Source organism: Microplitis mediator, chromosome 6, assembly GCF_029852145.1.
Source record: "Microplitis mediator isolate UGA2020A chromosome 6, iyMicMedi2.1, whole genome shotgun sequence".
NCBI lineage: Eukaryota > Metazoa > Arthropoda > Insecta > Hymenoptera > Braconidae > Microplitis > Microplitis mediator.
Window position 1 is genome coordinate 1,118,746 of NC_079974.1, and position 16,185 is coordinate 1,134,930.

Sequence of the window (16,185 nt, forward strand, 5' to 3'; positions counted from 1 at the left end):
CAAGACCTATCTAATGACACCAATTTCAATAAGATTAACTAATTTTATTATGTAGATATGGCGGGAACAAAATTTTACTTATTCTCTTAATAATATAGATTATATATTTTTATAAATACGTGCAATGGTTTTTAATACACAGAAAAAAAGAAATTTTTTGGTGCAAAAAAACTTTTTGTATTATGAATTGAAAACAAAATTTTCGGAAGGCAAATATGAATCTTTTCTAATCCTGAGAAAATTTTTGCATTCAATTCTTAATGCAAAAAAAAATCTTGAGGAAAGAAATCCTTTTTTTTTCTGTGTAGATTTCATGAAAATCTAACTGTTGTATTTGTACTCATAATGACACTTTCCAACAAAATTTTATAATTTTCTGTCTCAGCTACACTGAGAAAAAAATACTAAATTAAAGTTATTATTTTTCTTGTTTCCATAAATAAGGTAAAAGCCCCTATACCGGCTTAGTACCATTATTCGCTCACTTTAACTGTTTAAGGCGTTTTTTTATAATTTTTATAAAAAAAAAATTACAACTAAAAATATTATTATTGATAAATAATTATTTGTGAATTTGAATATATTAAAATATGATGTATCAAATTATTTTATAATAGATTATAAATTTAAATTAAATGACTGTTTTCAAAATCGCGCAAAGCCGGGCATTTTTTACTTTAACGTTCATTCGTTAGATTAAATTTACGTTACGTCAAATTTTTTAAGAATTGTTATAACTATATTTTATTGAATACATTTTTAAAATTCATGAAATTTTATATTATGAAAGAATAAAGTAGTATAATTTGTAAATTATTTGTCCAAATCAATAAACTTATCATAGTTTAATTGATATTGTCTTTGGGCGACTATAGGGCCATGTGTTGGTCGAGTAATGGGACATCACAATTTTTAGTGAGCGACTATGGGTGCACTCAAGGACCTTATTTTAAAAATTAATAATAATTAATTATCAATATTATTCTTCAAACTTAAATTTTATTCTAATACTCGAAACTTCAAAAAATAACTATAAAAAAAAAATTTGGTTTTCCATTTTATTTATTAATTTATATTGAGTGATTGAATCTCACTCCAATGAAAAGTGAGCGGGTATAGGGGCTTTTATCTTACCCGGGATTTTTTTTTTCGATTTTGCCAGAGCTCTCATAGAAAATTTAATTGTCTACAGAAATGGTCCTCAAGTTTTTTTTTATACAGCTGATTAAAAAAGTTACAAAGCCGCGAGGTGAAGAAAAATAGAATCCTTGGATGATTCTGAAGCTAGTAGACAATTATAAATTTTCTGACTTTTTTTTCAACAAATTGACTAAAAAAAAAGGAAAACTAAGAAAATGCACATGTAGAAAATTATAAAAGCTGTAGATGCAATTTTTTGTAATATTTTTTTTCTTGTAATTTTTCGTTTTTAAAACAATCCAAAAATTATTAGACCTCAGCTAGTTTATGATCCTTACTAAAAATAATGATACTGAAGTTAGCCGACGTCTTATAATTTTTGGATTTTTTTTTTAGACGATAAAACATAAAAAAAAATTATTTGAAAAAATTGCACCTGTAGTTTTCAAAATTTTCTACATATGCACATTTTTATTTTATTTTTTTGCAATTGATTTGTTGAAATACCAAAATTCAAAAATTTTTAAATGTCTGCTAACTTCAGGATCCTTAAAAATAAGTAATTTTTTCCTTAATTAAAATTGATATTTCTTATTTTAAGAAAACTATACCTTCACTTTTTTAAATCGGAAAGCTTAAATTATTCAAACGAGACGCGCGTTTTATGATTGAGTCCTACCCAATTTAGTACAACTTTTTTTTATGTTACATTCAATGTAATTTTCGTTTGGGATCGAAAAAAAAAATCCATTTTATATGGCACAGTCTAATACATATATATTCTTTATATACGTACATATAGAGCCCTCATCAAGTATAACATGAAATTCAATTGTTTATTCTCCATAGCGACGTCATGACAACGTCAGATTTTATCAATCAACACATATTGAGTTTTAATTTGTCTTACGAGTTCTTATAAAATAACAATTTTTCAAATAATAAATAGAAAATATTTTTAAATGATGAGTCAGGAATCAGATCTATTGAGTATTATTACAAACAGTGATGAAAATTATTCGGAAAATGTTGTATCTGTTACTTCAACCACATCAGATTATCGGTGATATATTTAGCATTACTTATATTTATATATATTTTATAAAAATAATTGCAATTTAGTATTCTTGATTTATAGGATTTTGTGGATTTGGAATAAAGTGATGAAATTTCTTGATCTTGATAGTGGCCACAAATATCTCTTCGATAATCTATTAAAAGTAATCGATAAAATTGTTTATAAATTATTTCTATTATTATTTGTCGACTTATGTTTTTAAACGATAATTTTAGGATGGCTTAGAAGATAAGCTGATGGATTTCTTCACTTTAGATTCAAATCAAGTCATGGGGTTAGACAGTATGGTTTTATTTTTCCATAAAACTTATCGGAATGAAGTTATCCAAGAAGAGGTCTCAATTTGGGAAGAAAGTATGAATACTATTTTAAAGTCATTAAATAATTTTTTTTGTTTACTTTGAAAGTCTTTCTTGCTAAAAAATATGATTTTAAATGGTTTGAATTCAAATCATGTTAAATACTTTTAAATACTTGAATACTTTTATATAATTCATGCCTGATCTAGTGACATCGAGTAATATACTCTCGTGTGGGGGCAACACTTACTTCGTTCGTGCCGCCATATCCACACCTGAGTATAATACCGATCCCTGGCGGGTCAAAATTACGGTATTTTACGGTAAACATGGCGATTTACGGTAAACGTGCGACATTTTTCGGCAAAAGTACAGCCTTACGGTAGAACTACGGCATTTTTACCGTAAGCTTGCAAGAAAACAACGGTAATTTACTGTAAAGTGAGGCATTGCACTGTACAGCCCCTAGCAGATCCAAATTACGGTAATTACACGGAAAAAAAATTAGGCACTGCAACAGGACAAAATCCTGTTGTAGCAACAGGATTTTCATGTTTCAGCAACAGGACACACCCTGAGGTTGCAGCAACAGGATTTTTCCTGTGGAATATATATAAAATAAGGAACAAGTTTCACGTACCAATTTTTTTCGTTAGTATAGTAAAATTTCAAAATTAAAAAAAAAATTCAGTTTAGAAAAAATTCAAATTTTGAAAAAAAAATTTAATTTTAAAAGTGGAATTTTTTCCCGAACTCAATTTTTTTCAAATTTTGAAATTTTACTTTACTGACAAAAAAAATTTTTACATGAAACTTGTTCCTTATTTTATTAATTTCATGAAAAATCCTGTTGCTCCCACAGGAATGCGTCCTGTTGGAGCGCCTATTTTTTCCGTGTACCGCAATTTACAGTATCCAGCAAAATTTCCGTAATTTACGGTAAAAACGGAAAGTCAGGTCAATTATCGCGTTTACCGCAAATTATGGCGAAGTACAGTAGATTGCCGTATTTTGCCGTAAATTACGTCAAATTAACGTGATTTACCGTAAATTGCGGTAATTACCGTCACTTACCGTAATTCGGATTTGCTAGGGACTGTAAAAATAAAAAAATACAGTGCTTATGGCAAAAATGCCGCAAAATGTGGCAAATTGCAGTGTTTTACCCCAATTCTCCGTAAATTACCGTGCATTACAGCAAGATACGGTAAATTACCACAATTTACTGTAATTCGGATCCGTAAGGGATTTCAAACGATGTATAAAATATTATTAAATCATAGCTTTTATGGGTATTTAACATTATAGACCATTTCCAATCATATTTCATAATATGAGCTTTATATTTATATAATTTTCTATCATTTTCAGATAAAGGACGATCTCAACGATTAAATAAAAGTGCCTATGGTAAATACAACAAATTAATGTTATTCATAAACTTGGAGGCGTTTCAAAGAAAAAAAAAAATTTTTTTTTTCTCGAAACCAGGCTCAAAATTTCGTTTAGATGCCAAAATAGGCCTCTGAAAATATGAGCCCTTAATATTAATATTAAGGTTGTCCGCATCGCAATTTTCAATTTCCTATAAGAATAACACAGGAAAAAATTTTTTTTCTTCTGATTTTTGAAACTAATGAACCATAAATTGCACTGTAATATCCATCAAATATTTCTGTAGATAATTGAACGATCTGCAAAAAAAGTCTCTTATCATTTTTTGATAAATTCATCTGTTCGAAAGTTATTGGAGCTGGAAGTCAAATCTCCAGTAAGTTTCGAGATCTTTTTACTTTTCCAGCAAAACTATCAGACTTATCGAAAAAAGTCATGGGATCTTTTTTGTAGAAAAATTTATTTCCTAAAAATTACTTCCGATAAAGTTCATTCGAATTCCGCATTGTTTTCTAGTTATTTTCATTTTAATGCTCATAAAAATAATAGTCTTCTAACTGATTTTGAGAACTTAACATTAAAATGAAAATAACTAAAAAACGAAGCGGAATTTGAATAAACTTCGTTGAAAATAATTTGTAGGAAATAAAATTATCTACAAAAAAGGTTCCATGATATTTTTTGATAAGTCTGATAGTTTGCGGAAAAGTACAAAGATCTAAAAATTTACGATAGATTTGACTTCCAGCTCCAGTAACTTTCGAACAGATGAATTTATCAATAAATGATAAGAGACTTTTTTTGTAGAGCGTTCAATTCTCTACAAAAATAGTCAATGGACATTACAATGCAATTTATGGTTCATTAGTTTCAAAAATCAGAAGAAAAAAAATTTTTTTCCTGTGTTATTCTTGTGGAAAATCGAAAATTGCGACGCGGACAACCTTAATATTAATATTAAGGGCTCATATTTTCAGAAGCCTATTTTGGCATTTAAACGAAAATTTTGAGCCTGGTTTCGAGAAAAAAAAACCTTTTTTTTTCAAACGCCCTAATAAACCTATTTTAATAAATTATATTCTCATACTACTAATAACTCGACAAAAGAATTTTTATAACAATTTTTTATAAAATAATTTTTCGGTAAATCATAAATTTACAATCACTTGTAATTGTAAGTAAATTGCAAGCCATATCACTCAACATAACGGTCGATTTTTTTGTTCAAAAAGATTCGTTAAAAATTTTTTTTCGCTATCCAATTGAGTAGTTACAGTTTTTTTTTTTTTAAACATCGATTATAGGAAAGACATCCATACAAATTATGTCAACGATAATCCGTAAGAGCCACTTTATCTTGAAATTGACAGTAATTTGACAATTGAAATTGCCCGAAATTTGCTGACAATTTGACAGCAAAATTTGCTGACAAGCTGACAATTTGACAGCAAAAGTTATAAAGAAAAATTTGCGGTTAATTTTTGCTCAATTTAGACAATTTGACAGCAAAATTTGCTGACAAGCTGACAATTTGACAGCAAAAGTTATAAAGAAAAATTTGCGGTTAATTTTTACTCAATTTAGAGGTTACTTTTATCCCTGATAGCCAAAGCTGGCCGCAACTTGTCGGCAACCTGTCGCTAAATTGGCCGCAAAAGTTGGCATTTCCATAAGTTGACGGCAACTTTCCGAGCAACTTGTCGACAACTTTCAGCTCGTGTAACTGTTGCTGAAAACTTGTCTGCAAGTTGCTCAAAACTTGGTGACAGGTTGCGGCAGTAGATTGTTGCCAAGTTTGTCAGCAACTTGTAGTCAATAGTTACACAAGCTAAAAGTTGTCGTCAAGTTGGTCGCAACTCAGGTACACCAACTTTCTGATCAGAAACTCTGGCTATCAGGGTTTACTAGAAAAAAAAGTCGGTAATGTTCATCTTTACCATTTCAGAAGGTAAGAAAATTTCTACACGAAAATGTCTACAATTTGTCGGTAAAAAAATCTTTTACAATTTTTCAAGTCAAATTAACAGAACCCTGACAGCCAAGTTGGAGAGAAACTGACGTGAAACTACAGCCGCAACTGGACACCACGTTGCCCGCAAAAGTTGATCGACACTTTCTGAGAAAGTTGGTGGCAAAAGTTAGAAATTCAATAAGTTGACGGTAAATTGCCTCGAATTTTCTCAAGAAACCTGCATTCCAGTTGCGGCTCCATACTGACGTCAACTTTCACAGAAAGTGGTGGTAACTTGTAGCCAAAAGTTGCAAATGCTAAAGTTGTCAAGTTGGTCGCAAACTAATGAATACCAACTTTTGTACGAGAAACCCTGGTTATTAGGGTAAATTGATATACAAATTTTTATCTGAAAATTGATGACAACTTTTTTCTAGTCAACTTTCGAAGCGAATTTGCATTCTAATTCGGGTAGAAAATTTACGTCAAATTGTATAGCAAGTCGCCCGATGAAAAAAGATTTTATACAATTGTATAGAATTATATATCAATTATATATGGACTATATATAATTATATATAGACTATATATAATTAGATAGAAAAAATGGCCCGATCCAATTGTATACGATTTGTATAGAAATTGTATATAATTCTATACAAATTGTATACAATTCTATATAATTATATACAATTCTATATATTGCAATTATATAGAATTGTATATAATTTGTATAAAATTGTATATAATTATATAGACTTGTACACAATTTGTATATAATTTCTATACAGTTGTATACAATTGGATCGGGCCATTTTTTCTATCCAATTATATATAGTCTATATATAATTATATATAGTCCATATATAATTGATATATAATTCTATGCAATTGTATAAAATCTTTTTTCATCGGGCGTATACAAATTGTCGTCAAAAACAGAAATGTCCGAAGTTGACGGACATTTGACGAAAAATTCAAGGAAATTTTTGCTAAAGAAAAATTTTGCTAAAGCAAACTGTGCTATTAGGGTTGATTTGGAACGGGCAACTAAATGCTGGGTAACAGTAAAATAACGGTCAATAAAAAAAAAGTAAGAGAAGGAAAAGAAAACATACCCAATCAAAATGGCTGCAGTGTGTGTTTGTTTACTCGGAATAGTTCCGGTTCTAACAAAAATGATTTATTATAAAAAAACCAAGAAGGACTACAGTAGTGATTTTCGAAATGAACCTTCTTTGCATAATTTTGAGCATAGTGGAAAAAAAAACAGTTATTTCGCCAAGTCGTTCTCGAGATATCCGTGCCACAGACTTTTTGCCCTACAGATTAACTGACGTCCGCGGTAAATTTTTTTTATTGAAGTTTTTTTTATAGTAATACGCATTGGACAACTTAATAAAAGTATCAGGCTTGTTCATTAGTGTTTCCCCTTTGTGTTGATATGTTTTTTATAACGTGTAAGTGTAACAGGAAAATAATAAAAACAGTTCAACGTGAGAAAATCGCGTAACCTTGACAGGTCCGTTGTAAAGTACAAACTCTCCGTTTCGCGTTCGAGGCGTGGAATTTTCTCATAAAAAAAAATCAACTTTTGTTTTTATTTTCACGATACATATTTACTTAAGTGACTTTCAAGTTTTAATTACAAAGATAATCGATGATTTACTTATCAAACGGAAAATGAAATATAAAAAATTAATACTCACAGGGAAAAAAATAAACTTTAAAAATTAGTGTTTGAAATTATAACCCGAAACCCGGGTGTCCATATGGAGAATTTTAATATTCCAAATAATAAATTTTGATAAGGTAAGTGACCCCTCTATCGGCCAGGTCCCCTTTATCGGCCACTTGGTCGAAAAATTGATATATTTCCATCATAGGTACGAATTTATGCGTGAATAGTTTTTAAAAAAAAAAAGTAAAATTAATCTATAGTTAAGATTATACGTACTTTGATTATTGTAAAAAATGATTTTATAATTAAAAAGAAAAGAGTCATGCAACAGATCCCTAACGGACCCAAATTACGGTAAATTACGGTAAACCCACCGTAAATTACGGTAATCCACCGTAAAATGCCAATATACCGTAATTTACGGTGGATTTACCGTAAGTTACAGTGGATTTACCGTAAATTACGGTGGATTTACCGTAAAATACGGAAATACGGTAATCCACCGTAAATTACGGTAATTCGGTAAAAACCCGAATTTTTTACGGTAGATTTATCGTATTCGACGGTAAATTTACGGTATACCCGCCGTAATTTACGGTAATCCACCATAAAGTACCGATTTACCGTAAATTACGGTGGATTTACCGTAATTTACGTTAAATCGACTCGAATTTTACGGTATTCTACGGTAGATTTGCGGTAATTTTACCGTAAATTTACGGTAAATCAGGTCTGCTAGGGATGTGATTTCTGGTAATTTCTTATCGGGTAGGTTAAGGTTTATTGTTTTTTCAATAACCGACTACTAATTAAGGCTGGGCCGCACCGAACGAAATCTCGAATTTAAGAATTATAATTATTTTTTTAAGTAATTATCATAACAGCAATTTTCTTAGCTTCCGACTAAAAGCAGAAGAGGAACTTCCTCGGAAGATTTTCATTATCCGATTCCTATAAAATATTCAAAAAGTAAAAAGAATTCTTAAATTCGGGATTTCGTTAGGTACAGCCGAGCCTTAAAAATAACAATAACAGTCCGATTTCTGAATAACTTTGACTCGAAAAATTTTTTCCTACGGCCAATATTTTCACCGTAATTCCAAAATTAAGATTCGTAATGAATGATTCAAATTTTTGTTAATAATGAAAATCCTAATTTTGAAATTACGACTTCCTTTTTAATCCTAAGAAAAAATTATAAAAGACATTTTTTCTTTTAAATTAAATTTCCTACAACTTTTGCTTGAAAAATTTTTTTATACGACCACTAGTTTTTCCGTAATATCAAAAATTTGACGCCATTATTTATTATTGGTTGATTTTATATTAGAGCAAAAATCCTGGCCCTATTTATGACACTGAAATGAGCCGACGTCTAATTTTTGAATTTTTTTTTTAAACATTACATTTAAAAAAATTTCATCTAGCTTTTTAAATTTTATATTTGTGAATATTTTGTTTTTTTTTTTTTTTTTTTTATTAAATTTTTGAAAAAAACATTTTAAAATTTTTAATTGTCTGCTAACTTCAGGATCATATATTTTTTTAAAATTTTTTTTTGAAGATAATTTTTATTTTTTAAAATTAGAAAGTGATATTTTGAATTAAATTTTTGATTTATATTCTGCATTCATTAACAAATTTTAAAAAAATTTAATTTGGAAAAATTAACTAAGTGTAAGTGTAATAGACACTCGACAATTTTTTAATTACGTCTAAAAAAATTATATAATTAACGTAATGAAATTTTTAAAAAATGTATCTACTGAATGTTGAATTGTCTAAACATGAATTTTTTTTTTTTTATTTTATTAACATTTCAATTTATTATTTCAAAGTTTTAAAAATTGTCAGATAACCGCTAACTTTACTATCATAAAAATTTCTCACTAGTCTTAAAATAAAATTACTTATATAAAATAATTAATTATATTAAAAAAAAAAATATTCATAAATGAAAACAAAATGAGGATTTCGTTTTTTATTTATTTATTTTTCAAAAAACAAGATTAAATCTAAGGTGTAAAATCATTAATTTTAATTATGTTATTATTTAATTATTTACAAAAAATATATCAAACTTATTAAATACAAAGTAAATTTTTAAAATATAATTACGATTAATATATACAATTAAATCTTATACTATTTACATGAAATACTTAAAATTTAATTTATGAAAATAATAAAACTTACAATAATATTTTACAATAAAAAATAACTGGATGATAAGTGATTATATACAAAAAATTAAAAACTTATTAAAACTACAAAAGCTTACGTCTTTTAGCAGAACACAAAATACTGCCCCTGTCATAATTATTTTGACGCTTACGGCTGTGGTTTCCTAGGCCTCCGATTGTTGCGTCCAGATCCGCTTCAGTCGAGGGTACAAGTTGGCAGGTACTTCCAATGGAATTATCCTGAACTTCTACATCAGCTGGAGGTGAAGAAGTTGATGACCCATCTGACTCCGCAGATTTTTTCTTCATCAGTCTATCACGATACTCGTGATAGCTGATTTTTTGTCGAGTCCTTGGTTTCTCGACTTCAGGTTTACCGGAAACATTTTCTGGATCCGATGAACTGGGGGTCGTCGCTATCCGATTTGCTGGACTCACTTTAACAGATGGATTTTTAAATAATCGCATCACCCGGTTTTTTATTCTGGGTGACATTTTATCCAAAACCGCTTTGAACTCCCTGTCCATCTTTATCAGCAAATCGAAGGTCACCTTGGTATCGAGCAACCAAAACCAAAGATTCCCGTCTATGACTTGGGGAATCTTCCACTGCGACGATTGGATGGTGAAATAAATACAATATGACGCCACAACTGCCGGTTTATACTTCAGGCACATTGATGTCATTTGTAATGTATAATTGGCCACCTGCAGAAAAATCTTGCATAATTCCTTGCAAGCTTTTATTTCCCCACAGAATTTCTTGATGTAATGATGAGGGTGATTAACCCCCATCTTAAATCCAAGTGTTGCCAGAAGAATTCGCTCATTTGAAATTAGAGCCTTGACCTTCTCCTGGTACTCGGCAGAAGTAGCGTCCAGTTCGTGATCTTTGTCCTTGTTTAGGCAGACAAGAAGAGCGCTGATGACCGCCTGCGATTTTTGTGGCTCTTCTTCCACCTTTGCCGCCACAAAAATCGCCACCGTGGCAATTTCAAATCGGTGAAATTTGGCCAATGAATGGTGAATGTAAAATCTGTGCATGTACACAATGGCAGTATGCACACAGACTTCTGACAATTTTAGCCGCTTGCCCAAATCGTTTATAAGGTAAGCGGCTTGTTGTTTATGATCCAACTCCTTCTCCGCGCTGATGCCATCCTTGGAACTTGGAGAGTTCTTCAACTCTTCTTTGTTTAAATACCACTTTTGAGCCATATTTATTCACAATTTTTCACTGTCAATGAAACTTCACTACAAACTTTTTTACTCTCCACTGAAACAGCTTATGCACTTTGAAATCACACAATTTTGTTTTTTCCGTAAGTTTTAAGATATTCTCAGACGAACTGTTGGGTATGGAGTTCGAGAATAAAGTGAGGAAATATTGACAAGACACTGAAATTTAAGGGATTTTATAACAAAGAAAATTGTCACAACAATGGGTATAGGGGTAATTAGAAAGTAATAGTTCGGGGCTGAAGAAATGTACCTGAGGTAGAAAAGGTCATTAGACTAAAGACTCAAAATATTATGGTCATTAGGGTCTGCATATTCACGTGTGAACGTAATTACCATTCCTGTGAAAGACCTGATGGCAAATAATTAAGTTTGTCATTAAATATTTATGCCGAAGTCTCAAATAATGGATTTAAAATTATCTGAAAATTAAAGTACACGGAAATAAATTAACTGTGTACATTAAGAGGCGACAAATAATACAATGACAGTCATCAGGAAATATTATCATTCTAAATAGTAATTCTTTTATTAAAATTCAAACGTAAATAATTATAGAATAAATATTAAAATTTATTGTCTATACAGGAAAAATTAATGTTTGAGTTTTGAAAATCCCCGTATGAAAAAGCAATATATGAGCTGCGGTTAATTCAAAATATATGATAAATTATATGGAATTATAAGAAGTCATATATGGAGCTATATAAAAAATTTTGCCGAAATATTATATGATTTTCTAATTTGCAACATATATATCGGTAATATACTTTTTTTACATGCTAACTTATAAATATTGCTTATAATATTTTATACTATACTTTAAGTTATATGATAAGATGTATGATTTAATTATATGACTGACATATAATATTTATACATGTAAATATATAATTATATAAATATATGTTCACATATATTTGTATAAATGTATGTAAATATATATTTATATAGATATATGTTTATATATATTTGCACAAATATAAAGCTAGAGATTTCAAGCTATAAAATGCTTTTTTTAAATCTCGATACGATTATTTTTCATGAAGTTACAGTCTTGCAAAAATTACTCAAAAATTTCTTAAATTTTTTTGTTCCTTTAATTTTTGGTATGAGTGTATTTTTTAAATTATTTATGTATAATAATATCGAAATTATTATAATATTGAAATTATAAGTTTATGTATAAAACGAGAATATAATTTGAGATGTAAGATCATATGTATACAATTACATATATTATAAATTGTATGGATTATAATAATATTGAAATTATAAATTAATTTATAAGATGAAACATATATTTTACGTTATAAATTAATATATAAAGCGGACATATAATTTTTGATACAATATCACATGTACATAATCACATATATTATAAATGATATGGATTATTATAATATTAAACGTATAAATTATTATATATGATAAATCATATATTAATCAATATTAATAATTTTGCCGCCATATATGTTCAGTTATTTACCATATATTTTTTATATATTATCGACAGTATATGGTTTTTTCATACGGGCATGTTTAAAAATATATGGCTTTCACCTTATACATTCTGTATAATACTTTAGAGTTCCAACGTTGTCAATAATTCACATTTTTAAACATAAAACGCTTGAAAAATTTCATATTTTTTTCAATCACAGCTCATTATAGTTCGTTATCTAATAAAATAGTATATGTATTTGAAGATCATTGTCTATAATTTAACATCGGCTATCAGTACTACAAGGGTTAATAGTAAATCTTCGATAACAATAGTAACAGACGTAATTTTTTGTAATCGTCAAACGATCGCATACGCAGAAGTACTTTTTTTTCTGATTGCAATGCTCATTTTTAAAAGTACTCAAAAGTAAAATTGCTGTACACCGCGGACGGCGCCATCATGATCCCAAGAAGCGCCACAGATACAATCTCGATATGTGCTCATGTTTTCCTGTAGTCTAGCTATGAAGTCATGAGACATATTTATGAAAAGTGAAGCTTACAGTTAGTATAGTAAATAGTTTTAAAAAATTAGTTTTTTTCTGAGTCAGAACTCGGACGTCATCTTCAGTTTTCATTTCACTGCATTTATGCTTTTAATATTTGTTGTTTGTTATTAACTATTAATTTATTTATAAAAATTATTTACATGGGTAGTGTCCATCAGGAACTGAGTGCATCTGGTTTCAAAATTTTGTCGCCAAAATTTTAAATGTACGTAAAGACTTCGACAATGAGGCGACGTCTACAATTATCTAATTACTATAGACTGCAGCTAAAGTTTCATTTAACCAATGTCTTAAAACTTAAAGTATATTGTAAAACTCGGCGCCTATTGTCGAGCCTAAGTGTGAATAACAGCGGGGTGCAACACACTGATCAATGACAATAGCACATGCTTACTATCGAGTGATTTATGTATTTTTATCTTTGAGGCACCGAAGGATTTCGTTAAGTGAATATGGACGACGTACGCCGTTTATAATCCTCTTATTGAATTACTCTGACGCCATAACCGATCTTTGGATGATACTTTTGTTGCTAAATTCAAATTGTCCATTTTCGGTTGAGTCTATACTAATTACGTAAACTATTCATATTTCGAAATTCGTTAACAATTTTTATTGTTAATATTTTATGATTCTTTAGAAAATATCTTCTATGAATTTTGCAATTCATTACTCAGAGATAAAATATTTCAGAATACGTATATTTGTCATAAGGATATTGTAAATTTATTTATAATGGAATAAAATAATTCAGAATAAATATTAAAAATTTTTGAGTAAAACAATATTGAATATGACACATTAAAAAAAAAAAGTAAATAAATGAATATGGTCGCTGTAATCAAAAGCAGACCATTAAATTAAATTTAAAAAATCCGGGTCCTTTTCACAGGTTATTGATTCGTACACTCCAGGAAAAAATGTATTTAGGGGAGGGTGGGGCAGAGCGGCCCCTCTGGAATTTTGACCAAAAAAAAATTTTTTTTTTTTTTCGACTAATTACTATAAATCCGATATGTTTGCGCATTTTTACCCCTACGCATAACACCTGGGGCGAAATGGACCAGCCGAAACTTCCGAAAAAATTATTTTTTCATATTTTTCGGCCGTTTCTTTATGTAAGAGGCAAATTTGGTCACTAAAAATTTATAAAAATTAAATTTTTTTTTTTAGTTGATAAATTTTTGAAATAAAGTAAAATTATAGAATTGATTTTTTTTTTTATTAAATAACAATTAGTAATCGAGAGTGAACAATTTTTTACGCTTTAAAAAATTTTTTTCGAGTACTATAAAACCAAAAATAGTTGTCAAGAGAAAGAAATACATTCTTAATGATAAAAACAATTTAAAAAAAAAAAAAAACGAAAAAAAAAATTTTTTTTATCACTTTTTGAAGGGGGGCCGCTCTGCCCCACAAAAAAAAAGAAAATTTTTCAGAATTTTGGCAAAATGTCCATAAATTTGTTCGAAATAGGACAAAAGTAAAGTGATCTTATGGTTGAAAGCCACAAAAAATAATAATTGGCTTAGGGGGGCCGCTCTGCCCCACCCTCCCCTAATTAACTAAAATTTAGGTTAAAGATATTTTTATTAATCAATTAATTTTTAATTAACTGTCTCACTATTACTTTTATTAATTTTATTTTCAATAATTATCTGTGTCCACAATAGAATTTACGTCGGTAAATTTCAATACCAAAACTGGCACCGTACTCAATTCTTCCAACTTCGCAAAACTTAATTATCGATTTTCACGTTTTACTTCACGACACGTTTAACGTTATAAATTATTCATTGATTTTATTTAGTTTATGAATTAATTTATTTATGATTAAATTTACTCAAATATTAATGACTAGTTTATTGACTAGATTGAGAATGAATTTCCCGGCACGCGGTCTCTTGAATGGCCTGGAAAATTCTACGACGCAGTAAATCCGGCCATGTTGTTTAGATTTTTCTAGAAGCTTCAAGAACACTCGATTGTTTAGCGTCTGGCTGACGAACTTATTTTTACGCTGATTAATTAATAATTATTAAATAATTTACTTAGTTCGGCCTAGATGCGACGATCACGTGATGAACACGACGTACGATTTTGTGTGACTATTAATTAATTAATTCTGGCCCAGGACTAGAATTAAATTAATGAATATCCGACGATTTTATTTACAGCTACGACTTGTATCCAGCCTTCGTCTTGGTTTGGTCCCGTTAGTGTAATTCTGGGTTATTTGTCTGAACTGGTCCTTGTCGTCTCGTGGTCTTTTCCTTGTTCCGTCTCGGTATTCTCGTAGTTAATACTCTTGAAAGGGCTCAATAGGACATCAAACTGATGACATTTTGAGGTGAATCGGACAAGTGGTTTATAAATTATATGCAAAAAACAAAAAACAAACAAAATTTTAATCTTTAAAATCTAATCAACTCTAAGTTTTGGTGAGCCCTTCCGTTTGCCATCAAGCACGTTCAAATCGGTTGATCCGTTCCAAGATATCGTCAGACAAAAAAAGCTTACACACACGCACACACACATACACACGGACAACTATCTGGGAATAGTCAGAATAGCTTCCTAGGACCTCAGAACGTCGATATCTGATGAGAACTCGATTTTCGAAAATCGGACTGAAACCAATAACTTCTTTTTTTTCCTTAATTTGCAATTTTCTGAGCGGGAAATTGGAAAATAATAAATCATGAAAACTCATTTTTTCCCTGATTTAATGAGAATAACATATTACAGAAAGACCAACAGAGATTAGAAATTCGAACTGATATATCGGCCGCACTGTAAAAAAAATACTTTTACATTTGTTTTCAAAAATTATGGAAATTTTTCTATAGGAAATTTCAGTTAGGAAAAAGTAGAATTGGTTTTTTAAAAATATCTCTGCAAATATTAAGCTTTCTGAAAAAATACAAGAAACTTTTTTTGTAGTGTTCTGAATTCTTTACGAGAAAGGTTTCCTGTACTTTTTTCAAAAACTGGATAGCGATTGAGATATTTCAAGTTCAAAATTATGTACAGTCTTTAGGACCTCATTAGCCTATTAAAGGATACTAATATACTTTTTTTCTTTAAATATAAATATGTTTTATGAATTCTATCCTCAATTTATTTATAAAAAACATTAAGACTAATTTCAATTCCGTGTACTTTATGCTTATAAGAAATTAATCCTTGTCCCTAATTGTTTTT

At 29.3% G+C, this 16,185-nt stretch overlaps 1 protein-coding gene across 2 annotated transcripts in view; it reads left to right on the forward strand.

Annotated features, from left to right (window-relative positions):
* The first annotated feature begins 2,039 nt into the window (after positions 1–2,039).
* The window catches only part of LOC130669490 (dynein axonemal heavy chain 10-like), a 166,672-nt gene continuing 152,526 nt past the window's right edge, over positions 2,040–16,185 (forward strand). For both annotated transcript variants that reach the window (XM_057472431.1, XM_057472432.1), the window contains exons 1-4: positions 2,040–2,203; positions 2,279–2,360; positions 2,434–2,572; positions 3,889–3,927. In XM_057472431.1, coding sequence (XP_057328414.1) covers positions 2,103–2,203; positions 2,279–2,360; positions 2,434–2,572; positions 3,889–3,927 — 361 coding nt within the window. In that variant the 5' untranslated portion in view covers positions 2,040–2,102. The remainder of the gene's footprint in view (positions 2,204–2,278; positions 2,361–2,433; positions 2,573–3,888; positions 3,928–16,185) is intronic.